This window comes from Lacerta agilis, chromosome 5 (assembly GCF_009819535.1).
Source record: "Lacerta agilis isolate rLacAgi1 chromosome 5, rLacAgi1.pri, whole genome shotgun sequence".
NCBI lineage: Eukaryota > Metazoa > Chordata > Lepidosauria > Squamata > Lacertidae > Lacerta > Lacerta agilis.
In genome coordinates, this window is record NC_046316.1 from 90,700,077 (window position 1) to 90,726,979 (window position 26,903).

The 26,903-nt window shown below is 44.8% G+C and overlaps 1 protein-coding gene and 1 pseudogene across 2 annotated transcripts; both read left to right on the forward strand.

Moving 5' to 3' along the window:
* The first annotated feature begins 12,229 nt into the window (after positions 1 to 12,229).
* LOC117047569 (cytochrome P450 2J5-like) lies at positions 12,230 to 24,749 on the forward strand. Of its 2 annotated transcripts, none has more exons than XM_033150851.1 (9): positions 12,230 to 12,429; positions 15,190 to 15,352; positions 16,829 to 16,978; positions 20,136 to 20,296; positions 21,251 to 21,427; positions 21,650 to 21,791; positions 21,988 to 22,175; positions 22,748 to 22,889; positions 24,272 to 24,749. In XM_033150851.1, exons 1-9 carry the CDS (start codon positions 12,250 to 12,252, stop codon positions 24,448 to 24,450), a joined length of 1,482 nt encoding a protein of 493 aa, XP_033006742.1. In that variant the 5' UTR covers positions 12,230 to 12,249; the 3' UTR covers positions 24,451 to 24,749. The 2 variants fall into 2 exon arrangements, with proteins under 2 accessions (XP_033006742.1, XP_033006743.1); XM_033150852.1 differs by lacking the exon at positions 12,230 to 12,429 and adding an exon at positions 14,536 to 14,594 and having other exon boundaries at positions 15,129 to 15,352.
* LOC117047695 lies at positions 17,497 to 17,730 on the forward strand (annotated as a pseudogene).
* Positions 24,750 to 26,903: the final 2,154 nt, after the last annotated feature.

A 26,903-nucleotide genomic window follows, 5' to 3' on the forward strand; every position in this document is an offset into this window, starting at 1 on the left:
AAGAATTAGAGAAAATTCCTTCCAGAAATGTGTCTGTTAGTCAAAGCAGCAAACAAACACTTGGTTATTTGGAGAAAGCTTCGCTCATGAATTTTCATGAAGATTTAAAACAAACAAACACAAATTTCTGCAGAATGTGGAGGACAGGGTTTAAGAAATGCAGAGAACCGAAGTGCATTTGCCCTGGTGTTAACTGTTTCAAATCACCTAGCCTTCTCCAGATGTGCTTTGTTCCATTGAGGCAGCCAGCTGTTTGGGAGATAATTTCCATTGAGGAAGTGGCTCAGGTGGAAGCGCTAGCCCCCCTCTGCCATATCCTGAGCTCATTTCCCCCTCCCCATTCAACTGCTTTCTTCTCAAATTTAAAGAGTCAGGCAGGACAGCTGGTCACGAATCTCTGCCATCCTGTCGAGATCGTCCCTTAACCTGTCATTAATTAAGGTGTGATTTATGGCTATTCTCTGATGCCAAGGTATCTGCCAGGTGACTCACAGAATGGGTTTCCACACCACACCATGCTTTCTGTTTTAGGGGAACAGGAAGATGTCGCTGATGGGAAACTCTTTTGTTGGGAAACCAATGTCTTATCAGTGTGTTTGTTTCTCTCTCTCTCTTCTAGCAAATTTTTTTATCTAGGTATTCAAAATAAATGCAAGTGATGAAACAGATCCGCACTTGGGGAACGTTTTAGTAACTGAAGAGGAGGACTGGGGTGACCTTTTTTTAGTTTCTAATCCGAAAAACAAACCCAAACTTGTGCACTCGATTAACGAAGTCAGCGGTGTGGGAAACAGCTATTTAAAACGCGAAATTATGAACCCGTGCTTCTAGAAGCAGCTTGATCTGCAGATATTAGCAACCAGTGGCACTATCATTTTTACAAATCAAGGTGCTTTTAAAAGCACAGGAACAAGGTAGGCTGTTTCCCTCCCTCCTTTGGCAACACTACTGGAAATCAAGGAAGTGGAGCTCCCTGGACCCAGAAGGGCTTAACTACGATTGCTCCCAATTTTTTCTTTGTGCCAAAAAGTTGGCATGCTTTTAATTTGATGCCTTTTTGGGTTGCCCTGCATCTGCTTGCTCTCTGAGATAATCTGGGGCGGCCCTTTCACACGTGCCTTTGCTTTCTCAGGTGGTGGGCAGGACGCCTGAGAAGGCCTTTTCCCTGGAGTGTGCAGGATGTGGAATTTTCTGTTCACCTGGCAGTCAAATTCTCTCTCTCTCTCTCTCTCTCTCTCTCTCTCTCTCTCTCTCTCTCTCTCTCTCTCTCTCTCGTGTAGTGGTTAGAGCAGTGACTCATAATTTGGTGAACCGGGTTCGCGTCTCCACTCCTCCACAGCAGCTGCTGGGTGACACTTCTTTGAAGTCTCTCAGCACCACTCGCCTCACAGAGTGTTGTTGTGGGGAGGAAGGGAAAAGGAGAATGTGAGCCGCTTTGAGACTCCTTTGGGTAGTGAAAAGCGGGATATCAAATCCAAACTCTTCTTCTCTTCTTAGAAATATATTAAGAATAAGGTAATAAATATAAGTACATTCAATATTGTAAATGTAAAGTACATTGGGAAATGACGAGAAGTCTATCTTAACATAGTTTAGTTTATTTGATTCTACTTTGGTTTATTTTTGTTTAGTTAGAAAATATAAGAAAAGAGCATGTATAAGTTCTTCTTCTTCTTCTTCTTCTTCTTCTTCTTCTTCTTCTTCTTCTTCTTCTTCTTCTTCTTCTTCTTCTTCTTCTTCTTCTTCTTCTTTTCTCTCTCTCTCTCTCTCTCTCTCTCTCTCTCTCTCTCTCTCTCTCGTGTTCCATTCAGCAGCAGATGGCATGGTGGGGTGGCAGTTCTCACCTGACCTCCCAACAGCTGTATTGCTGCTGCTTACTAGGAAAGAAAAGAGGAGGCCTGAGGTGGATGTGGTGCGTCTACACCACTGGGGCTAATCTGGCGTTCCTGCCAGTGCATACGCACTGTGCTGGCCTTCCCTGAACCTCCACCTCTTCTTCCCGATAAACAGAAGGTCAGGTGAGCATCACAACATCCTCTACTGGTTTCACTGCACTTCCCCAGCTCTCTTGAATTATATGTTCCACAGATTTCTTTTGTTTAGTTCTAGCTTTTGCGGGGTTTCCATGCTTTATATATATATATAATTTAAGAGGTTGTTTTTCTGTTGACTTTTGGCTTTCTCTTGTTTCTAATATTTTGCTGCAATGGGAGTACTTCATTTCTCAGAGGACAAAGGAGGCCTATAACCCCCCAAATGAATGAATAAATCTGCCAAGCACTCAGCTCAGACCCCGACTCCTGCCCATTCGTAGGACCATCCGCAGTCATAAAAAACCCATTAACATACTTCTATCATATCTCGTACTCCCATCGGCAGTAGACCCCGTTCACGGTAATCAAAGACAGGCAATTCATGAAGCTGGGAGTGGAGGGGGATACATTACTGATCTTCCCATTGACAAACTCCTACTGAGGAAGCCCCCAGCCCACTTTTTAAAAACCACCTTTTAAACTGCAGCCGTAGAGATTGCCTGCAGATGTGAGCTGAGCTCCAGACTCGCTATACACTATTACAGACCCAAGAGCCCTTGTAAATGAGGCTTCCCACCCCCTGAATTTGGGATCATTTCCAAAGTATAAAACCCTGTCTGTCTGACTGTCACATTTTAATTAAAAGAAATACTGGATTGCAACAGAGCAATGGTAAAGAATAGTTGCATCATCAGTAAACTGAATATTTGCCGGGGGGGAAAGACCAGCCGCACGTTTCCTACCACTTGGGCTGTCAAGGCTACGCTAAATCAGTTTCACAGAGTTGCGATGAAGTTTGCATAGATCCGTGTACATTTTGCTGAGCAAGATTATGGTAAAGTTGTAATAGTAAACATATTGTGACATCTTTTAAATTGTGGTATTAATTATTTAGGCATTTGTCTCATTTAAATTGGATCTCTTAATTAGAGTGACAAGGCCATATCAGCCCACATTTTGCATGTTCAAACTTAACAGTATCATGCCCTAAGCTTGGTTCTGCAGCATGTACCGTACCTATAGCATGTGCCAAAATTCCTGAGTCTTTGGATCTCTTTCTTGCACGTTGTGTTGTAACACACACCCAAGACCAGAGCTCTGGCTTCTTGAGTGGTGCAGAAGGGTTTCCAATCATCTGGTCCTTTTAATTAGAGACGCCAGGGATGGAACAGAAGGTCTTCTGCTTACAGAATGTGCTCTACCAAATTCTTTCTGATCCTTCCTAATGTGGAAGAGGCATGTGCAGGATTGTGACCGCACATTGCAAAACAATTTGAAAATGCCTTGTCAGGGCTGGCACAACCATTGGGCAGAGGGAGGCAACCACCTCAGGGCGAAGTTGCTGACGGGCGGCAGCAGTACTGCCTCTTTGGCTGCTCTGCCCCCACTGGGGGATGCTGCTATCCTGTTGCCAGTGTTGACGTTTGAGTCAGTTCTCAGACCAGCCACCTTCTGAACATGGAAGGTTCTTGTCCTTTGCCTCAGGCAGCAAAATGTCTTGGGCCAGCTCTGTGCCTTGTACATCTTCTCAGACAAACCACCAAAAAACCTTGGTTACGTACAATAGTAGCACAAATCACAACAAACGTAACCTGCTGAGTATCATAAATATAATATTTTATGTCATTGCCATTGAACGGGGTATGAAATTCAACTAAATTCTAAACAAGGATTACAATATAAAATATATACAGGTCTGCTTCACAGGTGTAGAAAGAGGCCCAAAATAATCAATGCATGGAGGAGTGATAATAATTCATAAAGTTCGGTAATTTTCCATGCATAGGAATACTAGACACAAGCAAAATACGGGGGATGTAGTAGTTCCATGAGATGATACAAGAAGGAACAAGGATTTCCGGAATATATTCTCCCTGTTTCGCCTTTCAGCTTCTTCAGCAGTATGGAACCAAACACGATATTATGTCAATGTATATCACAGGTATTCCAAAAGGCCGCAATGTTGCCAGTGTTGACGTTTGAGTCAGTTCTCACCTTCTGAACATGGAAGGTTCTTGTCCTTTGCCTCAGGCAGCAAAATGTCTTGGGCCAGCTCTGTGCCTTGTGCATCTTCTCAACAACATACGGATTTGACAGCCATCGTAACTGTTGTTGTTGTTGTTGTTACCTGAAGGTGGAAGCAGAACGACCGTACTACAAGGGTCTCCAACTCCACCACTGCCCAGAGTCACTACAGAAGAGCAGCCCGGTCAATGGTTTTAAAACCTTCAGAGAGATCAAGGGGATCGAGCAGAGCCACACTCCCTCTGTCTCTCTTCCAGCAAATGTCATCAGCCGGGGGACCAAGGCTGTTGTAGTGCCATAAATGGACCTGAAAGCAGAGGGAAATGGGCCCAGATAATTGCCAGCCAGCCCCGAAGCTTTTCAAAATGCTAGTTTATACCATCTCTCCCTCTCTGGTCCCCTTCCTAAGTAACAACTTGTCAGTGAAACATGCAACGAATAATCAAATGGATTCAATAAAAGTGCTGGACACCCACTGAAATTAGATTTCACTTTGTTGTCTTTAGGGTGTTGCCACCTTTGAAGCTTTTAGGTGTCAACGATACTTCGTGTTGTGAATTTTTACCACAATAGGCAGTTGCCGCTGGGTTTTTCTGCGGAGCCTGTTCTACTAAAAATTGTTAGCTCTTTTATGGCTCAGGGATATTTTACGACGCTTCATGTCATGTCACTGTTATTTTGGGAGTGGCCTCGGGGGTCCTGGGTGTGTAGTGGAAAGGTGGCAAACACTTTCAACAGCCAGCCAGCCAAGCACCCACAAGACCCCAATCCAGAGAACTTTAGCCACACTTTAGTCAGGTTGAAATCAGTGGGAGACGTTTATTTACAGCCTGTTGAAACACAACTTTCTCTCTTTAGATCTAGTTCAGTAGGCATAACTCTCGCTGTGGGTTCAATCAAATGCAGCCGGACAGGGCAGAAATCATAAGCAAAGGGCTATCCGTCAAATATGTCTATAATTAGACCTGCCTGCTTTGCATTAGCATGAGGATGATGAACCAGTGGACCTTCATTTCTAATTGGACTCCAGGTCCCATCAGCTCCAGCCAGTGGCCTGGGATGATCATGGGGGTTGCAGTCTATCAGAACCTGGTGGGGAGCACAGCACCCCCATTTTAAACCTTTTGATAAATCATTGTTATTATACTGAAGATGGTTGTTGTTGTTCAGTCATTCAGTCGTGTCCGACTCTTCGTGACCCCATGGACCAGAGCACGCCAGGCACCCCTATCCTTCACTGCCTCTCACAGTTTGGCCAAACTCATGCCAGTCGCTTCGAGAACACTGTCCAACCATCTCATCCTCTGTCGTCCCCTTCTCCTTGTGCCCTCCATCTTTCCCAACATCAGGGTCTTTTCTAGGGAGTCTTCTCTTCTCATGAGGTGGCCAAAGTACTGGAGCCTCAACATCAGGATCTGTCCTTCTAGTGAGCACTCAGGGCTGATTTCTTTGAGAATGGATAGGTTTGATCTTCTTGCAGTCCATGGGACTCTCAAGAGTCTCCTCCAGCACCATAATTCAAAAGCATCAATTCTTCGGCGATCAGCCTTCTTGATGGTCCAGCTCTCACTTCCGTACATTACTACTGGGAAAACCATAGCTTTAACTATACGGACCTTTGTCGGCAAGGTGATGTCTTTGCTTTTTAAGATGCTGTCTAGGTTTGTCATTGCTTTTCTCCCAAGAAGCAGGCGTCTTCTAATTTCATGACTGCTGTCACCATCTGCAGTGATCATGGAACCCAAGAAAGTGAAATCTCTCACTGCCTCCATTTCTTCCCCTTCTATTTGCCAGGAGGTGATGGGACCAGTGGCCATGATCTTAGTTTTTTTGATGTTGAGCTTCAGACCATATTTTGCGCTCTCCTCTTTCACCCTCATTAAAAGGTTCTTTAATTCCTCCTCACTTTCTGCCATCAAGGTAGTATCATCAGCATATCTGAGGTTGTTGATATTTTTTCCGGCAATCTTAATTCCGGTTTGGGATTCATCCAGTCCAGCCTTTCGCATGATGAATTCTGCATATAAGTTAAATAAGCAGGGAGACAATATACAGCCTTGTCGTACTCCTTTCCCAATTTTGAACCAATCAGTTGTTCCATATCCAGTTCTAACTGTAGCTTCTTGTCCCACATAGAGATTTCTCAGGAGACAAATGAGGAGATCCGGCACTCCCATTTCTTTAAGAACTTGCCATAGTTTGCTGTGGTTGACACAGTCAAATGCTTTTGCGTAGTCAATGAAGCAGAAGTAGATGTTTTTCTGGAACTCTCTAGCTTTCTCCATAATCCAGCGCATGTTTGCAATTTGGTCTCTGGTTCCTCTGCCCCTTCGAAATCCAGCTTGCACTTCTGGGAGTTCTCGGTCCAAGAAGATGAAGATGGTGGTGGTTTATAAATGTTAAATATTAAATATAAATTGGGGTGTATGGGGTGTTGGGGAGTGGTGGCATCTGGTGGGGGATAAGTCATGACCCTTCTGGAGGAGTTTGTCCACCTTTGGTCCCTACCCTGCACTCAGCTCTCACCTGTGGCTCCTAGAAGCTGTCAGCACTCTAGGACACCTCCTTCCAGCGACTCCTGCAGCCAAGCTGGTGCCAAACATCTTGCTTTGCTTTCCTTTGGACCCCATCAGTGAGACCGAGAGGGGGGGGGTCTTGTCGCCTGGGCAGATCAGGACCTCCATGCACCCTGAGGAGGTCACTTCAGTCTTGCTAACACAGCCAGTTTGACTTTGCCCCTGGAGGCACACTCCATTGTCTCTCAAAACCAGGGGTCCCCAAACTAAGGCCCGGGGGCCGGATGCGGCCCAATCGCCTTCTCAACCTGGCCCGCGGACAATCCAGGAATCAGCGTGTTTTTACATGAGTAGAATGTGTACTTTTATTTGAAATGCATATCTGGGTTATTTGTGGGGCATAGGAATTCGTTCATTTCCCCCCCTCCAAAATATAGTCCGGCCTCCCACAAGGTCTAAGGGTCAGTGGACCAGCCCCCTGCTGAAAAAGTTTGCTGACCCCTGCTCAAAACAGATGAATGCCACCAATTTATTAAATTCATTTACCACCCTTCATCCAAAGACCACAGGGCAGTGAACACTGGAAGCTGCCTCACACTAGAAGAAGAAGAAGAAGAAGAAGAAGAAGAAGAAGAAGAAGAAGAAGAAGAAGAAGAAGAAGAAGAAGAAGAGTTTGGATTTGATATCCCGCTTTTCACTACCCGAAGGAGTCTCAAAGTGGCTCACATTCTCCTTTCCCTTCCTCCCCCACAACAAACACTCTGTGAGGTGAGTGGGGCTGAGAGAAGTGTGAGTAGCCCAAGGTCACCCAGCAGCTGCATGTGGAGGAGCGGAGACGCGAACCCGGTTCACCAGATTACGAGTCTACCGCTCTTAACCACTACACCACACTAAACCAGACCACTTCTCTATCTACCTCAGTACTGTCTACACTGCCTGGCAGCATCTCTCCAGGGTTTCAGACAGAAGGTCTCTCCTAGCCCTACCTGGGGATTCCAGGAATTGAGCCTGGGATACACGCCTGCATAGCAGATACTCTCCCACTGAGTTATGGCCCTTCCTTTCCAGGCCAGCTTACTCCATCAATTAAAAACAGCACATACAAGAGGATTCTTTTTAAAAACCAAGAACTTGAAAACGGAGCCTTTGCTTCTTTCTGACTTGCTCACAGCTTCCGGTTTGGTTCTTGAGCCTGTATACTGGTTTGCCCCGTGCCTTAATTGAATGTCAGATCCTGACAGCTGGCTGCTCTCACGGGTGTTGGCTCTTGGCTCCTGGCTCATCCCAGACTCAAGGTCTGTTGCCAACTCAGACATCTAACCAGCTCTGGTCTGAAGCTTGTGCAATTATTTATACCACCTCAAGGTTTCTGTTCTAATTGCATGCCTCTCCTCATGGATTTGTTTGGAGAAACCGGTCTGACAACAGCCATGAATCATCGCTGTCCTTAACATGAGTCTCCAGGTGTTGTGATCCAATCTCTCCCCAGCCAGCTTTACTTCGAAGGTTTGAATTCTGGGAACCACCTCAAGCCACTGATTATGCTTCGATTAAAGGCACATTAAAACCTCCCACAAACGGGTTGCCACAACCTGTTCCTCCCCAGTCTGCAGGAGAAGAGGAACCAAGTGAGCAATGGCATTATTCTTGCGACCATGCAAATAGTGTCTCTTGGGGAGCAAATGAGGATAGTGGTTTTTTTCGTCCAACTCCTACGTCGACCTGTTCAGCTTCTTTGTTGATCGTAATATGTAGATGCCTTCTAAAAAGTGTGAAGAAAGCATTGGCTTCTCTATAGTAGAGAAACGGGGAAATCTGCTCATTTTGGTTTCTCTCAGTTTCTTATTTTTCCGGTGGCTGAATTGCAACTAATTACCAAACTTAAAACCATGGAGAAACCTGGTCTGAACAAAGACATTGGATTCTTATCTCATTATACACGACAAAGCTATCTTTAGCCATCTCACCCCTTGCTTTTTCCCTTAGGACTAATTGCAGTCGTTAACAGTCGCCAACAGGTTTTCCACACCCATCATCCTATCACCCATTCCTACCACCCTTCTGAGTAATACCCCTCCCCACTCCCTCACTATATTTAAGGATCTGGTGACTTCTGTTTCAGCGTATATGAAGAAGTGTGCATGAACACGAAAGCTCATACCAAGAACAAACTTAGCTGGTCTCTAAGGTGCTACTGGAAGGAATTATTTATTTTATTTTGTTTTATTTTTCCAGTTGTACGTTTCAGTTCTTCACATTTCTGGATTGGTTTGATTTTTGATTTTTTTAAACTCACCAGTAAATTTCTTCAATTAAACACATTTCTATGCAATTCTGCCTAATCTTTCTGGTATGCTATTTTCACTTACATTGAATTTTATGCACACTTCATTTTATTTATTCATTGCGTTTATATCCAGCTTTTTTCTTCAAGGAACTCAAGGCAGCGTGCCTGGTTCTCCCCTCCTCATTCAATCCCCACAATAACCCTGAGAGGTAGGTTGGCCTGATTGGCAGTGACTGGCCCCAGATTACCCAATGAGCTTCATGACTGAGTTTGGGATTTGAACCCTGGTCTTCCAGCTCCTACTCCAACACTCTAACTGCTACACCTTAGTATATGCATTTTTGCAAAATTTGGAGAGGTGTGAATTTCCAGGGATGGTTGTGCTTCGCTTCACATATTGTTTTGGAAATTGCAAATTACATAGCACTGCTTCTAAACGTGAACAGAATCAGATTTCTCCCACATCTCCCTAGTCTGCCCAGTGGCGAAGCAGCTGAAGACAACTGAATGTGCATTCTTACTATTGCCTTAGCAGCTGTTTTAGCAATTGTACACAAACAGACACATGCACACACACACACACAAGGAGTCTTGCAGCAGGAAGATTAATTGCTGCATGGAGCTTTTCACCAGCAACATGTGGCCTCAAGTGCCGCAATAAATCAGCTGGTCGTCAAAGTGCCATAAGACACCTTTTTCATGTGTTTGCAATTCCTTTGATTATAATTCCAAAATAATTTTCTAAATTTATACTTTGGTTGTCAGTCTAATCTCTCGGAGTAGAAGGGCGTATGAGATGGGAAAGGCCTGTGTGGAAGGAACTTGGTCAAGGCAGAAGGGAAGTGGGTGGACAGAATGGAAGAGCTGGAGGCAGAGTTTCATCACCATTTGTTTTATCTTTAGAAGGTGTGAAGAACGAAATGCACCTGTGGAAAAGCTACAGGCATAAATTCCAGGCCACAGAAGCAATCTGTCGGCAAATGATAATGTCAATGTCAGCATGCATGTAGTCAGGTGCCATTGGCTACAGGCTTGTTTTATGGCTCAATTTACTTCTATGATTTACTGCCGAGTCTCCCTGATTGTTTTGTTCATAGAACTGACTGGTTTTAAATATTTAGGTTTTGAATTTTTTGTGTGATTGTTCATGTTGGATGTTTGAATGCAACTCAGCTTGCAGAAGAGGGGTTCTGCGTGGGATAAAACAGACAGTGGACTCAGATACCGGTACATTAGTAAAAAAACAGCGATTTGAATGCGCTATAAACATGCAACACCAGATGGCGCCAGAAAGCAGGAAAATTTTAAATGCGATTTTCCATAGAGATTTTTTTATTTTGTTACAACGATCTAATTTCTGACTTATTTATAGTGGGTTTTTTCCTGTGTCTAGATCCACCCTATATTAGGGCCTCCCAGATTATCTCTGTATCTTTAACCTCTTGAACTGACCTCTCTATCTCTTTGATTCTAGACCGATATGCCTTAGTTTGCATATGATTTGACAATTTCTTCTTCCTCTTCATCCTCATCATCCTCATTGCTACTCATCATTATTAATACTGTTTCTCTGGCGCTAGCTGCCTCTCATTTCCTTGGGCCCCTTACAAAGCTGCACTTCAAAACATATTGGTTCAGCTATTTGATACCAATAAAGTAGACGTCATTTGTGACCTGTGCTCAGTTACTCAGTGGAAATTACTCATCAGATCAGGGTTGCAGAGTGATGTGTGAAGAGCTTTGGCTTTTTGTTGAAATGTTGTTGTTTTTTAAAGAGGCTCAGGACAGTGCCATAACCTTGGCAAAAACTTATACTGAATCAAATTCAGTATCAAGGGAAGTAATAGTACACTGTATTCCGCTCTGGTCAGACCTCACCAGGAATACTGTGTCCAGTTTTGGGCACCACAGTTCAAGAAGGATACTGACAAGCTGGAACATGTCCAGAGGAGGGCAACCAAAATGATCCAAGGCCTGGAAACGATGCCTTATGAGGAATGGCTTAGGGAGCTGGGTATGTTTAGTCTGGAGAAGAGAAGGTTAAGGGGTGATGTGATAGCCATGTTCAAATATATCAAAGGATGTCATATAGAGGAGGGAGAAAGCTTGTTTTCTGCTGCTCCAGAGAAGCGGACATGGGGCAATGGATTCAAACTACAAGAAAGAAGATTCCACCTAAACATTAGGAAGAACTTCCTGACAGTAAGAGCTGTTTGACAGTGGAATTTGCTACCAAGGAGTGTGGTGGAGTCTCCTTCTTTGGAGGTCTTTAAGCGGAGGCTTGACAGCCATCTGTCAGGAATGCTTTGATGGTGTTTGCTGCTTGGCAGGGGGTTGGACTGGATGGCCCTTGTGGTCTCTTCCAACTCTATTATTCTATGATTCTATGAAATTTATGCAGAAGGACTTATGTCTGTTATATACACACTACTGTAGGAATGTGAAGTTACACCTTCATATCATGGCTGGCTGGACCACACAGCCCTGGCAGGGGGATACCCACCCCAGTGAAAACCAGTTGCCGCAGGGAAAGATCTCACCCTGGCCTATAATACTGCTCTCAGTGGGAAATAAGGTTGCTACTTGGCAGATCTCTTTTGACTATTTAAATGATAGGTTCCCAAAACGAAAAGGAGAGAAAAGTCACTCAAGTAGGTTACCTGTTTAAGTATTAGATGTTTCAGTGATTATTGTAAAAAAGAAAAAGAAAAGATGGGGGCATTTTGTTTGAATTGTTTGAATTGTGTTTCTGTTCTCAGTTTTAGTATCTGATGTTTTGCATCTGATGTTGGCGGATACTGTGATTATTTGCAGTTTCCTGAGACTGTAATGTATTTCTTTGTCTTCCAGTAAAGTAGGTTAGATAAATCAGATATTATTATTATTATTATTAATTATTATTATTATTATTATTATTATTATTCTTTCATTGCTTTCCACACAAAAAGTGAGCAATGGGTCCACAAAGTACACAAAACGTAAAAGCAAATGCAGAACCAAGGAAGTATGACGAAAGGTGGATTTTTACCTAAGAAGGGCTCACGCAACCGTACTTTTCACAGCTGCAGTTAACAAACCAGGGACATGTCAACTAAATGTGTCAGCTGTCTTCTTTGAATTAAGTCTTAACTTTCATCTTTCCTAGACTGATCTGACATATTCAGGCGAGGGAGGACTTTCACAAACTTTCCATAAAACAAATTTTTCCGAACATGTTACGACGCAGGAAAAGTGCCTGCCTCGAGCTGTTCAGAGATGGAATCTGAAGTCAGCAGGCGGGGAGGGGGGGGGGGGCTGAAATTCAGGCACAACGAAACGAAATGCACTCACACCCACGGGAAAGAGCACAAGGTGTCCAACTCGCACCTCTCTGCAGCTCACAAGAGTCATGGAAACGCCGGCATTAAGTTCCCTTTCCCTCCTCCTCCTCTTCTGCCTCCTGATTGTCCAGTTTGTAAAGCTGCAATGGAGAAAACGGCAATTCCCTCCCGGACCGACACCTCTCCCCGTTATCGGATGCCTATGGCAGCTGAAGTTTTTCAACGTCACTCGCGAGAGCCTGACCAAGGTATTTATTTCCCAGCAGTTTGATTGGCCGACAGGATATTAGGCGAGGAACGGGCAATAGCGAAGGCAGCTTAGTGGCCGGTGGGTTGATAAGAGGAGAGTGATAAGAGAAGGGTGGTCAAGCTCAGTGGTCAAGCACCCGTTGTTCATGCAGATGGTCCTTGGTTCAATCTCCAGCATCTGATGGTAGTGTTCTCTCTCTAAAACCCTAAAAATCATAACAAAACAAAAAAAATCTTTCCAGTAGCACCTCAGAGACCAACTAAGTTTGTTCTTGGTATGAGCTTTCGTGTGCATGCACACTTCTTCTTCTGATTTTTGTTTTGTTTTGTTTTGACAATGGCAGACCAACACGGCTACCTACCTGTAACCAAAAAATCATCTGCAAGTCACTATGGACAAGTCACTGGATAAACCAATAGTCTGACTAATTTGGAATTTGGAAATTTAGAAATGAATTCTGGCTGCAGTGCATCGTAAAAGCGATGGAGAGCCAGTGTGGTGTAGTGGTTAAGAGCGGCAGACTCGTAATCTGGGGAACCGGGTTCGCGTCTACGCTCCTCCACATGCAGCTGCTGGGTGACCTTGGGCTAGTCACACTTCTCTGAAGTCTCTCAGCCCCACTCACCTCACAGAGTGTTTGTTGTGGGGGAGGAAGGGAAAGGAGAATGTGAGCCGCTTGCAGACTCCTTCGGGTAGTGAAAAGCGGGATATCAAATCCAAACTCTTCTTCTTCTTCTTCTTATACCTTCTGGATTCATGCTCAAGTTGGAATTCTGTATTCTTTATCTGTCAGAGGAAGGCTGATCAATCAAAACATGTCTGGCTAAAGATACTGGCTTGGCACAATGTTTGTTTTCATGAGATTCTGCATGTTATTTCCAGTTTGTCAATGTCATAGCATATGAAGATGAATCTATTGGCCATTAGGCTAGGATACTGATTTTATTAAATTAGAATCTTAAAGTTGTATTGTGCATGCCATAGATTTATATTTTACTTAAAGGCTACCTTGACTCTTCTTTTTATCCATAACATCCATAAAGTATCACCTTAGAGACCAACTAAGTTTGTTCTTGGTATGAGCTTTCGTGTGCACGCACACTTCTTCAGATACCAAGCTCATACCAAGAACAAACTTAGTTGGTCTCTAAGGTGCTACTGGAAGGATTTTTTTTATTTTTTATTTTGTTTTGACTATGGCAGACCAACACGGCTACCTGCCTATATCCATAAAGTATGTTTAGCCTGGAAAAGAGGACAGTGAGAGTAGATACGATAGCCATATTCAAATATCTTAAGGGCTGTCACATGGAAGAGGGAGCAAGCTTGTTTTCTCCTGCTCTGGAGGGCAGGACTCGAACCAATGGCTTCAAGTTACAAGAAAGGAGATTCTGACTAAACATTTGGAGGAGCTGTTCAGCAGTGGAACAGACTCCCACAAGAGGTGGTGGGCTCTCCTTCCTTGGAGGTTTTTAAACAGAGGTTGGATGGCCATCTGTCATAGATGGCTTAGCTGAGAGTCCTGCATTGTAGGGGGTTGGACTAGATGACCCTTGGTGTCCCTTCCAACTCTACAGTTCTATGATTCTACTGCATGCAGAAATAGGTTTATTAGGAGAAATTCCCTCTAAGATGCTGAGTGATTTTCATGAGGATTCAAAAGCAAAATTTCAAATTGCTGCAGAAATGCGGAGGATTGAATTTAAGACTGAGAAAGTGAAAAACTGAGAGATGCCCAAACTCTCAGATTCGCCCTTCGCTGTCTGCCACTGAGGTTCAGCCCATCTCCTCTTTGGAGCCGATTGCAATGTGAAGCAATCAGCAAGGTTTATCGAGCCCCTTGTGAGCCACCGTACATGGCTCCAATGGCTTTAGAAGGTTGCAAGGAAGGCAAGGTGGCCTCACTCTCCCCAGGGAGCCCCGCCAGGCACCAACCTTGCCATCGTCTATTCACCAAGAAAAGACCTCTTTGTTTTCCTGGCCAGCGATATAATACTGTATTGCTGTTTCTAATGTGTTCAAATGATTTTGTTATGGCATTTCTAGACACTTCGCTGCAAGAAACAACAACAACAAAACAACAACAACATTTTTTGGAGCATTTAAAATTGGGAGGCGATGCATGAATTTAATGAACTTAGCCCAACTCAAAACTAAGAACAGGTTTGGTGACTTCCGTCTCACTGTATCTGAAGAAGTGTGCATGCACACGAAAGCTCATACCAAGAACAAACTTTGTTGTTGTTGTTCAGTCGTTCAGTCGTGTCCGACTCTTCGTGACCCCATGGACCAGAGCACGCCAGGCACGCCTATCCTTCACTGCCTCTCGCAGTTTGGCCAAACTCATGTTAGTAGCTTCGAGAACACTGTCCAACCATCTCATCCTCTGTCGTCCCCTTCTCCTTGTGCCCTCCATCTTTCCTAACATCAGGGTCTTTTCTAGGGAGTCTTCTCTTCTCATGAGGTGGCCAAAGTACTGGAGCCTCAACTTCAGGATTTGTCCTTCTAGTGAGCACTCAGGGCTGATTTCTTTGAGAATGGATAGGTTTGATCTTCTTGCAGTCCATGGGACTCTCAAGAGTCTCCTCCAGCACCATAATTCAAAAGCATCAATTCTTCGGCGATCAGCCGAAGAACAAACTTAGTTGGTCTCTAAGGTGCTACTGGAAGGAATTATTTATTTTATTTTGTTTTGAGAATTGCTCAAAGTTTGGGTGTGGTTTTTATTTGCCTGAGCTTTCCTGGTGTTTTCCTACAGGTGGCAAAATCCTATGGGGACATCTATACTGTATGGTTTGGTCCTCACCCTGTGGTAGTTCTCGATGGGTTCAAAGCTGTGAAAGACGGTCTCACCACCCACCCAGAAGATGTAGTTGGCCGGCCAGTAGTCCCGTTTTTTAAAGCTCTGGCAAACAATAAAGGTAAGGGCGTCTCACTTGCGTAGGAACCACAGGGTCATGTTGTGCTATAACAGAACTGAAGGAGTGGCTCTGTGGTTTTAGCGGAGTTCCTTTTTAGTACACTATGGTTTATAAAGTGCTAAAGAAAAACCTATTGCTTATAAAATCAACTGGTTGCTTCACATGGTGCATGCAAATCTTGGCTTAGCAAGACCCCACAAGCTTGTCAGCTTCCAGAGAGAGGGGCTTGCAGCTCCCCCCAGATCCCCTTTCCATTATATTTGGGGAAACTGGCTTGAGAGCAGTACATGTGAAAGGGATCTAGGAGTCTTGGTAGACCATAAACTTGACATGAGTCAACAGTGTGATGCAGCAGCTAAAAAAGCCAATGCAATTCTGGGCTGCATCAATAGGAGTATAGCATCTAGATCAAGGGAAGTAATAGTACCACTGTATTCCGCTCTGGTCAGACCTCACCTGGAATACTGTGTCCAGTTCTGGGCACCACAGTTCAAGAAGGATACTGACAAGCTGGAACGTGTCCAGAGGAGGGCAACCAAAATGGTCAAAGGCCTGGAAACGATGCCTTATGAGGAACGGCTTAGGGAGCTGGGTATGTTTAGCCTGGAGAAGAGAAGGTTAAGGGGTGATATGATAGCCATGTTCAAATATATAAAAGGATGCCATATAGAGGAGGGAGAAAGCTTGTTTTCTGCTGCTCCAGAGAAGCGGACACGGGGCAATGGATTCAAACTACAAGAAAGAAGATTCCACCTAAACATTAGGAAGAACTTCCTGACAGTAAGAGCTGTTGGACAGTGGAATTTGCTGCCAAGGAGTGTGGTGGAGTCTCCATCTTTGGAGGTCTTTAAGCGGAGGCTTGACAGCCATCAGTCAGGAATGCTTTGATGGTGTTTCCTGCTTGACAGGGGGTTGGACTGGATGGCGCTTGGGGTCTCTTCCAACTCTAGGATCCCATGATTCCATGATTCTAAACTGTTTTGCAAAGATTTCCACCCAAATGCTTGTGGCATGAAATATGTATGATCATGACAGAATTGGCCACAAACAAGAAATAAAATGTATTTTGCATAAATCATAAGATATAAAACAAAGACACACAAAAAACAATATCAATAAGAGCAACAACCCCCCTCCCACACCCAAGCATTACCCCAGCTCAAGTGCCTGTTCATCAGCTTCAGTTTTTGTAGCGGGAGTCAGTCTATCTATCCATCCATCCATCAGTCCTTCAGGGCCCCGCCTTCCCAGCACAGATGGAAGAAGGTCTTCCAGGGCTCACAGCCAATATGCTCTTTGGCCTCTTTAGCAGCCTCAGCTTTCATAGCTGGAGTCAGGGTCTATGCAGCAAGTCAAAGTCCTGGCATTGGAAACAGGGCTTTGGTGGCAACCTCCTAGCATAGTTTCGAAGGGTTTGGATTCTGTGCTCTGAATGCAAATAATGAATGGATCACAGCTGACTTTCAATGCCTCCAGGTATCTTGCTGTCAACGGGCAGTACATGGAAGCACCAGAGGAAGTTCTCGCTGATGACTCTGAAGACATTGGGGCTAGGGAAGAGGACATTGGAGTACCAGATCCAAGATGAAGCTTATCACCTGGTGGAGAACTTCAGGAGCACTAGAGGTACGGCACAGCTCAGGGTTGGAGGGAGAATGTGTTAGAGTTTTCAAATTGCCTACGTGCAGAAATTCAGCTGTCTATCTTCAAGCAATTACCAGTTGGCAGAAAGCCCAGATCTGCTCTCTCTCTAGACCCTTAGCAACGACCTGTGATTGGTCAATGAGTTCCTAAAGAGTGAGCTCTGTGTGAGAGCTTGTGTGGTTGTGTTAGTGTGGAGAAAGTGGTCAGTGTAGAGAGAGAGACAGTGAGGAAAGATTTTATGTTTTGTTTCTTTTATTTGTAAAGTCTGTACATAGTAACTTATGGATACTAGTTGTTTCAATAAATACTGTATATAGTTATCCAAGGAGTTGCTGAGTTCCTGCGTTGTGCTGTCCAGTTAATTACACAACAGCCAGAAGCTTCCAGAAAAGTCTGCGGTTAACTCTGCTGTGTCCAGGAATACGTTATACTCCTGACACTAAATCTTAAGAGAATGTACCCTTTAATTTATTTTCCAGTTCAGAATCCTGCTTTCTTCTTATGCTTCTCGGCCTTTTGGCTAAGATCAAGTGTAGTATCTGTTCTTATCATGAATTTCAGCAAGCTAAATCTAAGAGCAACCTCAGGAAGTTTTATGGTTGATCTTAGTTTTGATTGCATCTTAGATGGAACATACATTTATTCACGTTTTATGTCTGTGCTAATAGGCATTTGAGTTGACCAGTGGTTGCAAGCCATAAATATTGATTGCACTGGATTCCAGTTTTAGCCTGCTTTCTTCTCCTGTTCTCAAAGAGGAGACAAAAGCACCGAACAAAATACCTTTGGCTGGAGACCAAGGGAAAACCCATCAGGTTTTTGGAATCGCGCAGGCAAGATATTTTTTTCCAAACCTTGTATGAAGAACTGCAATAGATACTTGCAGTGCTTTTTTCCTGAAAAAAAATGTTTAGGGGGTTCTCTCATTTTCCTACTCATATTGAAATACTGCCCCTCAATTAGGCCAAACTTAGATTCACAAAATGTTTAGGGGTATGCATACCCCTGCGTCCACCCAGGAAAAAAGCACTGGATACTTGCATTTATTGCAATTATAGCCAGGCTTCCTTCCAAGGACCTCAAGGCAGGATACAATGATCTTCCTTACCCCCAACCATTTTTACCTTCACAACAACCCTGTGAGGTAGGCTAGGGTGAGAGAGAGTGATATATGAAAGTCAACCAGTGAGCTTCAAGGCTGAGTGGGTGAGTGAGCCTGGATCTATTCAATCTTAGTTTCATACTCTAACTGCTGCCCCATGCTGGCTCATAGAATCCTAGAATCCTAGAGTTGGAAGGGACCACAAGGGCCATCCAGTCCAACCCCCTGCCAAGCAGGAAACATCATCAAAGCATTCCTGACAGATGGCTGTCAAGCCTCTGCTTAAAGACCTCCAAAGAAGGAGACTCCACCACACTCCTTGGCAGCAAATTCCACTGCCGAACAGCTCTTACTGTCAGGAAGTTCTTCCTAATGTTTAGGTGGAATCTTCTTTCTTGTAGTTTGAATCCATTGCCCCGTGTCCGCTTCTCTGGAGCAGCAGAAAACAACCTTTCACCCTCCTCTATATGACATCCTTTGATATATTTGAACATGGCTATCATATCACCCCTTAACCTTCTCTTCTCCAGGCTAAACATACCCAGCTCCCTAAGCCGTTCCTCATAAGGCTCTTCAGCTCTGCATCCTGGGTTGGCTGAGTGCAGAGGCCATGGCTGATTCCTCAGATCAAACCAGAAAAGTGTCCCCATGTCTCTGTTACCACATTACTCAATGAGAGAATTTTCAGCATCAAAACATTTTGGTCTTGCAAGGCAATTAAGGTATCCCAGGAACCAAACGATGCCACTTCACATTGAAGTAATAAGCATGGGTGAGATGAGAACTTCTTGATATCTTAGACTCGTAACATGAAAGAAACGCTCCTGTTTTACTTCTGAATTTTAATTTTCTACAGTTCTGAAATCACATCACGGCCCACACTGGGGCTTTTCTACTCTCACGCCACCTGTTGCCAACACACACTTCGGCTATTTTTGTTTATGGTTACATCTCACCCAAAAATAATATATTTATTAAGACCAGCCAAAAAGTTACAAAATAGCCAGCTGTGTAGGAATTACGGTATCTTGGGGTCAGATCCTGCATGGCTGGCTGGCTGTTATGTAACTTTTGGGCTGGCTTACTGAGGTTTTTTTTTAAATGTATTTTGTGTATATTGTGATTTTGTGGTGTAGCTACCCTGAGGCCTGCGGGTATAGGGCAGTATGCAATTTTAATTAATTAATTAATTAATAATGCCAGTGTCCTTCCTCACTGGAAGGACAGATCCTGAAGTTGAGGCTCCAGTATTTTGGCCACCTCATGAGAAGAAAAGACTCCCTGGAAAAGACCCTGATGTTGGGAAAGATGGAGGGCACAAGGAGAAGGGGACGACAGAGGATGAGATGGTTGGACAGTGTTCTCGAAGCGACTGGCATGAGTTTGGCCAAACTGCGGGAGGCAGTGAAAGATAGGAGTGCCTGGCGTGCTCTGGTCCATGGGGTCACGAAGAGTCGGACACGACTGAACGACTGAACAACAACAACGTCATGGATTTTTGTGTTTTTCCTATAAACTGCCCTGTGATGCTTGGATGAAAGGCTGTATAGAAATTTAAGCAGCTCCCCCCCCCCACCGGACAAAAACCAAACAAAAAACAACCCACCCAACAACAGGATGGTGGAAATATGATGAAGGTTAAGGGGTGATATGATAGCCATGTTCAAATATATCAAAGGATGTCATATAGAGGAGGGTGAAAGGTTGTTTTCTGCTGCTCCAGGGAAGCGGACATGGGGCAATGGATTCAAATTACAAGAAAGAAGATTCCACCTAAACATTAGGAAGAACTTCCTGACAGTAAGAGCTGTTGGACAGTGGAATTTGCTGCCAAGGAGTGTGGTGGAGTCTCCTTCTTTGGAGGTCTTTAAGCAGAGGCTTGACAGCCACCTATCAGGAATGCTTTGATGGTGTTTCCTGCTTGGCAGGGGGTTGGACTAGATGGCCCTTGTGGTCTCTTCCAACTCTAAGATTCTATGATTCCGCTACATTGACAGGATTGGTTCACAAAGGGGCACTTGATGATTCCATTTGCAGGGAAACCCATGAATCCGTCCTTCGCTCTGACCCTCGCCGTTTCCAACGTGATTTGCGTCGTGGTGTTTGGGCATCGCTTCTCCACCGAGGACAAAAAATTTCACGAGCTCCTGGAAGCAATGGAGGTCATCTTCAAATTTGCTGGCAGTCTCGGTCATAACGTAAGAAAGCCACTATTTTGCTTTGCTTTTCAATATTTCCTTTCCCAAAAGGAACAGCAGTAAAAGGTTTCACTTTTGCTAGACAGTTTGTGGCGAGGGAAGCATTTCCTTAGAAAATAAATACAATCATATTTATTATGATATTTAACAATTGCAATATTCCCCAACAATTATGATAATTAAGTTTGAAGGCCCAAGGAGTCCAAAAAGCTTTTGTTTTTTTAAATGAATGTAAGAGAGTGAACTTGAGGATGAGCTAGAAATCTTTCAAAGTTCTACCCCAAACCAAACTTAATTCATGTTCCATTCACACGTCAATTATGGGAAGTATTTTCTGGTGCAGTTCAGAAATTATTGAACTATTTCATACCCTTCAAGTGTCCTGATAAAACCGGGACATCCCATTTTTTCTCATGAGAGCATGGTGCCCATTTTGGGCACCGCGATCTCAGGGCTACACTCTTGCATGGGTCACGTGACTTGCCCTGGAAGACCTGCACCCGGTTTTTCGCCTCAATGTGTTGGAGGGTATCCTATTTCAGCCTACTGCCTAAAAGGCCTTCTGAAGCAGCTAGGCATCAACCAGCCCTATAGTTGAAAGAGAGGGGGTGTGGCAGGTCTCTCTAGGGAGGGATTTCCACCGAAGGCTCAGCTCCTCGTAGCTGTCACCCAAGCATCTTCAGGGCTTCCCCAGATGACCTGAACATTGCTTGGGATCCCATGGTTGCCTCGGACATGAAGAAGCTGCCTCACACTGAGACAGACCTCAGTTCCAGCTAGTATTGTCCACACCGACTGGCGACAGCTCTCCAGGGTTACAGACGTGGAGACATTGCCAGACCTTCCTGGAGATGACAAGGATTGAACCTGTCCCCTTCTGTGCACAGGACAGGTGCTCTAATACTGAGCAGCAACTTTCTTTGCTCCTCCATCTGTTAATGTTTCTTTCCCCAGATTTATAATGTCATGCCCTGGCTTATGAAGTGTATCCCAGGACCTCACAAGAAGGCGTTGACTGCCCGAGACTTTGTGTGCTCGTTCATAAGGAAGGAGATCAGCAAGCACCAGATTGCAGGAGTCCCAGATGATCCTCAAGATTTCATTTATAGTTACCTTGCTCAGATAGAGAAAGTAAGTAGCTGCTTTGTTCATGACCAGAACTGCTCGGGATGTGCTGTGCTCATCCTCATCTCCATAATTTGAGCAATTGCTCCATCCCCAAATAGAATTTGTGTTCTTCTTCCTCCTAGGAAATGCTCCTTTATGAATGTTTAGCTGCAAGCCCTTGATAATTTACAGGTGCAAGGGTGACATTAGGTGTGTCCATTTCCCCCCATTTCTTCTCTTCTGCAGACGAAAGACCAGCCCAAACCAGCCTACGATGAAAGTAACATGATCCAGTGTATATTTGACCTCTTCTTGGGTGGAACAGAGACATCCAGCACCACCCTCTACTGGGGATTTCTGTATATGGTGCTTTATCCAGACATCCAAGGTGAGATGGCGTAACGTTGCACCACTTTCGAATTGTGCAAATGATGTTCAGCTGCTGCGTCTTTTGAATGACGCGGAAGAAAGCAAAACGTTGTCTTTCATGCCAACCAACTGTTGTGTTGGGATGAATTTGCTAAAAAGTTTTTGCATGCGCCGCCCCCACCATAAATAAATGAATGTGTTTGGATTCCACTCAGCGAACATCCAGAAGGAGATTGATGCGGTTGTGGCTCCCGGTCAAATGATCAGCGGCGACGATCGCAAGAAGCTGCCCTACACCAACGCCGTGATCCATGAGGTCCAGCGCTTCAGCAACATCATTTCGGTTGGGTTGCCCAGGTTATGTGTGAAGGACACCATGATTCGACAGTTTACCATTAAGAGGGTAAGTGGACCTCCACTGCCCACCCCACCCCCGCTTCCTTCAAATGTCTAAGGAAACGCTGCAGAGGTTTATCAGTTACCACTTTTAGTTCTACCATCGAAGGAAAGCTGGCCACGTTTCTTCTTGGGCAGGAAATGACATTCTGCCCACTGTACATCTAAAGCACATGGCTTCCCCCAGAGAATCAGGGGAACTGTAGTTTACCCACAATGAAGCTACAACCCCCTGCACCCTCAATAAACTGCAGTGCGCAGAATGCTGTGGAGGAAGCCATCTTCTCTAAATGCGTTGTACATGTATGGTGTCCACACAGCCTTTGTGTCTTTCCCCATCGCAGAAGACGGGGCGGAAGTACATGTTGCACCGTCCCTAAGAGGTGAAGATGCTCACAGCGTTATCTCTGGCCAACAAGAGGCCAATTGAGTCTCTCTCTGCCAGAGCCCTCTGCTTCTCCAGTTTGGTAGTGAATCATGCAATTATTTGAGAGAGGGGTTTTACTGAACTGAGAGCTGAGTGTATGATCTGCTCCCCTGGAGCAAGGCAGGACTGAATCTCTGACTCTTTCTTTCCAGGGCACCATGATCTTTCCAAACATGGCCTCCGCCTTGTATGATCCCAACGAATGGGCGACGCCCGAAAGCTTCAACCCCAACCACTTCCTTGACAAGGATGGAAATTTCGTTTGTCCAGAAGCCTTCATTCCATTTTCTTTAGGTAGATAAAAAGGCTGGAGACAAAATCTTGTGGTTTCCTTGAGGGTTTTGTTTTTGCATTGTTGGGAGCTGAAAGACATAGTAGCACGCCAAGGAGTATATGAAGAACCTACAAACATAAGAAGAGCTTTGCTTGATCAGGCCAATGGCCCATCTAGTCCAGCATTCTGTTCTCACAGTGGCCAACCAGATGCCCGTGAGATGCCTTCAAGCAGGATTCAAACAAGAGCCCTCTCCTCTCCTGTGGTTTCCAGCAACTACTATTCAGAAGCATTGCTGCCTCTCCAGCTGTGGAGACAAACTATCATGGCTAGTAGGAATACATGTTTTCTTAGGAGGGGCTCATTTTCATAGAAACACAGGGAGCTGCCTTTTCTACCCTGGCAGTGTCTTTCCAGGGTTTCAGATGTGGGGCAGGGAAGGAGGGCCTTCTAAGCCAGGCATAGGAAAACTCGGCCCACCAGATGTTTTGGGACTACAACTCCCATCACCCCTAGCTAACAGGACCAGTGGTCAGGGATGATGGGAATTGTAGTCTCAAAACATCTGGAGGGCCGAGTTTTCCTATGCCTGTTATAAGCCATTCCTGGAGATGTTCCACCACTGGCTCAGGTTACCTGGCTCCCCTCAAAGAAGCTCAGTAACTTTGACCTGAACCCCTAAAAATGGGCTTCCCTCCCTAAAAAAAGCTCTACAACCTGAACCCCAACCCCAAAATGGCGTAGATCACTGCCTGTTTTTAACTCTGTGAGTAGATCACAGTCTCTTGGGAGTTGGCCACCCCTGCTATATAGCAGTGTTTTTCAACCACTGTTCCGCGGCACACTAGTGTGCCGCGAGATGTTGCCTGGTGTGCCGTGGGAAAATTACTTTATATACAGTCAATATAGGCACAGAGTTAATTTTTTTAACATTTTCTAATGGTGGTGTGCCTCGTGATGTTTTTCATGAAACAAGTGTGCCTTTGCCCAAAAAAGGTTGAAAAACACTGCTATATAGGAACAGCAGATTTCCCCATGGAAATTCAGTTTGTCCCCCTAGGCTCCCAATGCATCTTCAAGCCCTGGGATGTGCCTGAAGCCTCAACATTAATAAGTGCTTAGCCTCAGGCCCTCAGCAGCAGCAGCAGAGGCTGGTGGGGTTTTGTGTCAATACTGAGCAAAAGGGCTGTGAAAGATCTAGAGACTATTTTTCTAATAAAGGTATGCCCTGCTTTTCAACTTAAAAGTTCTCCAAATGGCAATGGATGTAAATTTATTGGCACCTGGTTGGCCACTGTGAGAACAGACTGGATGGGTCTCCTTTTTCCTGATCCAACAGCAGAGCTCTCCTTATGTCCTTACGGTGCACAGCCTGACTTCATCTCTCTCCTTCTCCCTACAGGGCAGCGAGTGTGCTTGGGAGATCACCTGGCCAAGACAGAGATGTTTCTTTTCTTCTCCAACCTCCTGCAGGCGTTCACTTTCCACTTGGCGGAAGGGACAAAAGATGTCAACACAGAGCCCATTTTGGGGGGCACTTTGCAGCCTCACTACTTTGAGATCTGCGCTATCCCTCGATAGACCCGGCGTCTCATGTCTCTTTGGAAATCTACTTAGGAAAAGTTGCAAGGTGGCAACATGGTGTACTGTTAACCCAAGGCCGCCACCTTCTGGTGTGGGGTTGCGTAGCTTCTTCAGAGTCCCGAGAATAAAAACCTTTGTCGTGAGACAAGGAATAAGTTTCTAGACCTCATGAATGCAAAGGAAAAGCCTGAAAATACACAACAATACCTGTCAATAAGGTCTGAGTGCAGTGGTTGCCAAAGTGGGCAATACCCCCACCCCCCAGGGGCAGGGGCATTACCGGGGGGGCAGCACTAAGAGACTTTGAAAAGCTGGGGTCACTGGATCAAGTTCATCCGTTTTGTAGAATTAATTAGACGAAACAGTTTAAACTGGATTTTGAATAAATGTGAAGTTAATTGTTACTATTTTGAATTTTATTGTGTTATTTATTATTTTCCTTAGTGGGTTTGTGCAAACCGCTATAATGAATAATCCTTTTTACAGGGTAGGGCCAGCCAGGGCACTGGGGATGATTTTATGGAACCAAGAAGGTGGGTGTCACTGTCCAGAAACGTTTGGGGAATTACTGGTCTATGGTATGGCTTCAACATTAAGCAGCTCTTCTTCTTCTTGTCTTTCGGCCATAGGCACCCTAACTGGGCGTTGTCTCTCTCTTCTGACCTTACCTGACATCATGTCCAGCCTCAATGAACACTGCTCCAGCCTTCTATTCAAAAAGGTGCAGAAAACACCCACAAAGATGGAAGATCTTAAATTAATCGGTTAAAACAATCCTCCCGTGTCGCTTAGCTTTCTGCTTGGCTTTGTTTTTGCACAGGGAATTATTTTCCTACTCTGTTCCACCGCTGGTTGCTGCAAAGCAGTCGTATCTGGAACAGGCTTGTTTCTGTTCATGCTCTGATGAGGTCTCTTGGCTCTTGGAAACACCAGTTCATTAACACCAAGTCATGGCTCGCAACCATTTTCTTCCTCCACATACAGTGGTACCTCGAGTTAAGTACGCTTAAGGTTAAGAACTCCGCTTAAGAACAGAAATCGTGCTCTGGCGGCGCAGTGGCAGCAGGAGGTCCCATTAGCTAAAGTGGTGCTTCAGGTTAAGTATGCTTCAGGTTAAGAACGGACCTCCGGAACGAATTCAGTACTTAACCCGAGGTACCACTGTAGTTAGGCCAGCCACAAGATCATTTTTTTTTGCTGGTGTTAGTGTGGGTGTGTTAAAAGCAAACACCCATTTCACAGCAGCATTTCCTGTTGCTAGGAATCTCCATTACAAGGGAGAGAACACACCCCTTAAATTAATACTGTTTTACTTTCATTTCATTGCAACCCCTTGTTTTTCCTCTAACCTTCTTCACCTTGAAACATGAAGAACTAAGTTTCGTCTGGAGCTACAGGTGCCCCCCACCCGCCAAAGAGAGAAGTGCTTTGGACCACTCACCCACCCTTTTTTTGAAGAAAAGTCTTGAATCAGAATTCCAGAGTTAGAACCTTTAGGCCTGTGTATGTTAGCACAGGGCGGGGGAACCTGTGGCCCCCCCAGAGGACACTGGGCTCCTGCTCCCATCACCCCTGACTATTGGCCCTGCTGGCTGGGGCTGATGGGAGCTGGGAGTCCAGCAATTTCAGGGGTGCCGCTGGTTCCAAGTTCCTGGCCCTTTCCCCCTAGCCCACCCAGTTCCTTGCCCCATCTGAAGAAGAACATTGGAGCTCTCCAGGGTGCTGAACTTTTGTTGCTGTATATCTCAGCACAGGGCAGCGGAACCTCAAATTACTGGACTAAAGTTCCCATCGTCCCCAACTATTGACTCTGCTTGCTGAGGCTGATGGGAGTTGAAGTCCAGCAACATTGGGAATGCCACCATACCCCTCATCTCAAATTATCTCCTAAATGCAGATGCGCGCGCACGCACACACACAAGCACTTTCTATGAAGTAATCCATCATATAGTTTACAATAATTTGTCTGCCATTAAAACTGGCATACTTTTGGGAGGATTTCAGCATGTGGTGTGTGTTTGAATGGAATGCGATTTTTTAAAAAGAAGGCCAGGTTACTGGATAAATCAGAGAATGAAAGCCATGGGACGTAGAAGTACATAAGTCATTAGATCAGTGGTTTTACTTTCTGGGAACACTTTCCAGATGAATTTGTCTCCTGAGAAGCCCAAGGTTGCAGAAGATTGTGAGATGCATTCATGAGTACACTTTTTGTTCCCATAAGGCTTTGGGCACTTCTTGCTGGCTGGGGCTGATGGAAGCTGGAGTCCCAAAACATCTGGGATGCCATAGGCTCCATGCTCTTGATCTAGGGGGTGGATGGGAGAGGAAATCACAATGCTGGATTTTCAGCCCCTGGTTTCTAAGAGGTCATTGTATTTTATTTTTTACATGGGGTTATATTCAGCATAGTCCTAAGTCACTGGTTCCATCAGGGCAAGGATTTCTCC

Bases quoted from the DNA above. Each gene is read 5' to 3' on its own strand.
- LOC117047569 (XM_033150851.1), top strand. From the start codon at position 12,250: ATGGAAACGCCGGCATTAAGTTCCCTTTCCCTCCTCCTCCTCTTCTGC. The intron at 12,430-15,189 runs GTATTTATTTCC...GTTTTCCTACAG, and splicing joins CTCGCGAGAGCCTGACCAAG to GTGGCAAAATCCTATGGGGA. The intron at 20,297-21,250 runs GTAAGAAAGCCA...TTCTTTCCCCAG, and splicing joins CTGGCAGTCTCGGTCATAAC to ATTTATAATGTCATGCCCTG.